Here is a 2,494-nt window from a genome sequence, read left to right as displayed (position 1 = left end):
ACTTGGAGCACTCGCCCCACTCCTCGATGACCCACTCGGAGGAGATGATCTCCCTGATGGCGTTGAAGGACTCTTTCTTTCTACCGAGTGCCTTCTCCGATCCCAGCTGCGTGGGCTTCTTCACGAAATAGGTGAACTTGATCTTGGGCTGCGGCAGGTCCCCCACCGTGAGGACCTGGATGGTCAGAGGCTCCCTCAGAGGGCTGAAACTGCGGATCCTCTCCAGGGCGGCGGAGGAGCCACTGTACCTCAGCACACTGCCCTTGTAGGTGATGTCCTGCTCCAGCGTCGACAGGGTGTAATCGCCGTTGAGGATGTAGGTGCCATCTGCGGCTTTGATGGCGAGGAAGCTGCCGTCGTGCCTTGCACCCCTGTGGTTTCGCTGCTTCACCTCGATGTTCGTCGCCCCGGCCGGAATGGTGACAACATCATGGTAGCCGGGTCTGCCCAAGAGAAAAGAGAAAGGCTGAGTCCTCCGCCCTTCCCTGGGAAAGGGAAGAAGCTGCCTGGCACAAGACTGAAATTCATTTGAAGCCAGAGCGTTAAGCTCATGAGCTGCCGACCTAACTGAATTACTGGATAAAGGGATTTGCAAAGTCACACCCCATGTTATTGCTGCGGCAGAGGTGTGGCCACATGTAAGGGGCTTGCTTTCACTGGGGTCTCACTGTAAGTTGTCTTCAGCCAGATGGCTCTGACAGATCAAATCTCAGTTCCAGCGACAAACTGGGGGCAACACCTCACTGACTTGGAAACCCAAAGCTGACACCCACAAAACATTCACCAGAACAAAATATTAGCAGCCATCATATACTCACTTTGCTCTAACAAGTGTGCCAGATACTTTCTTGCAAGTGGATCCATTGCCACCGCAGATACCGCATTTGTCAAACTTCTTATTGGATCCTATCATACGGTCGCAGCCAGCCTTTACGCACTGTCCCTGGACGCAGACGGAGGTGGAATCGGGGCTACACGGGGTCCCATCCACAACCTTTGCAGGAAACAAGCAGTAGGGCATTCTCATCTTAGAAGACGCACATTGCTTTGAAATCGCATAATACAGACACATACAAAATGGAAGATCTGGACAGGTGGAAGACCTGCAGCATCCGTATTTTCAGGGCTTTTGAAACTAAAAACCAAAGCAGCCCATAGATAGTTGGGAGGTACATAGTGCTACTTCATCTCACTTGCAAAAATGATGCCATGGTGACCCAAGAAAACAACCAATTTCAGTTTTCATTAACCCCCCCACCCCGAACCATTTTACTGATTTCATAGAAAGAAAGAACATTGCTTTCTAATGTCCTTGAAGTACAGGACCAAAATTGCTTTTAATGGCATTCAATGTATCCTTTACATCTAGGAGTACTGCTCTACAAAAACCATCTGTGTCATCGCCCTGGTAGTTATTGCCTCTCAGCATCTTATGACAGTCAGTTCAAGTAGCTATGCAAGACGAACATTTTTCCTTTTGTTTATTTTAAGCTGTCAGCGTATTAGCAACCGGTATGAGAAAGCACCAATGTTTTGGCAAAGAACCCCTCCAGTTTTCCAAACATATCTCAAAGTAATCAAATTGGTGAAAGAAGAGGAAAGGAAACTAGGGTGGAGTGGGTAGAAGAGGCGGTACGTGTGAAATAACTGGAAGGACTGTGCCAGAATATTTAAAGCATGCTTGCACTGATTAAGCTGTACATGTAGGAAGAGGCGAAGGAAGAATCTAGCTTAAATAGGACAAAGACGTAATTTCAGATTCCTACACTGCTTGACCCTTAACTTCACATAAAGAGTTAGAGGAAGTAAAAATCCTATTCACGATGAGACGGAAGAGGTATCGCTTTGAAATACCTTTGGCTGTAAAACAAAGAAGTATCCTGTTCCTTTTGCTCGGCAGACCAGCTTGCATCTGTCCTTCGGAGAGACGCCGGCAAACTTGGGCGTCCACTCCACTGCAGGTCCACTTCCAAAGGGAGATTTGGAAAACTCATTGTGCTTTTCACACTGTTCCTCCCTAAAGGTTTTGCCTGCAGGCAGAGGAAAGAGAGGTGGACATTAGATCATCTTCTCTACACACTCTTCCTTCACAAGATACCCCTCCTGCACCTCAAAAATGGGGAAAAGATTACCATCGGTCTCCGGACAGTCGTTGATGTTACACGATCTGTATTGCACCCGCTTCCCTTCACAGTATTTCCCCCCGTTCCTGGGGACGGGGTTGTCGCACTCCCTGAAGGAGTACTGCACTCCACCGCCGCAGGTCCGTGAGCACTCTCCCCACTCCCCCCAGGACCCCCAGCTCCCGTGCACCGGCGTCTGGAATGACAAGTAAAAGCAGAACAGAAAAAGTTAGTACAGTAAAAGCGAAACCAAACCAAACACAAAACCCAGCAGCATGCTCATTTTTACCTAAGCCCCTTGTTAAAAAAAAAAAAAAAGCTCTAAGTTTGTTTTATCAGCTCTCTGCCTCCATTCATTCAAGCCCTTTTAA

General features: G+C 48.2%; 1 protein-coding gene across 1 annotated transcript in view; it reads right to left on the bottom strand.

Moving 5' to 3' along the window:
- Positions 1–4: 4 nt before the first annotated feature.
- ADAMTS1 (ADAM metallopeptidase with thrombospondin type 1 motif, 1) overlaps positions 5–2,494 on the bottom strand; it is a gene marked incomplete at both ends in the record, with an annotated part of 4,502 nt that continues 2,012 nt past the window's right edge. The window contains 4 exons of the mRNA XM_009700897.1: positions 5–443; positions 819–994; positions 1,855–2,030; positions 2,133–2,319. Of these exons, the coding sequence (XP_009699199.1) occupies positions 5–443; positions 819–994; positions 1,855–2,030; positions 2,133–2,319 (978 nt within the window). The remainder of the gene's footprint in view (positions 444–818; positions 995–1,854; positions 2,031–2,132; positions 2,320–2,494) is intronic.

This window comes from Cariama cristata, unplaced genomic scaffold, assembly GCF_000690535.1.
Source record: "Cariama cristata isolate BGI_N322 unplaced genomic scaffold, ASM69053v1 scaffold27825, whole genome shotgun sequence".
In the NCBI taxonomy this organism is placed as follows: Eukaryota; Metazoa; Chordata; class Aves; order Cariamiformes; family Cariamidae; genus Cariama; species Cariama cristata.
Note: the sequence above shows the minus strand (reverse complement) of the source record. Positions and strands in the feature narration are given on the sequence as shown.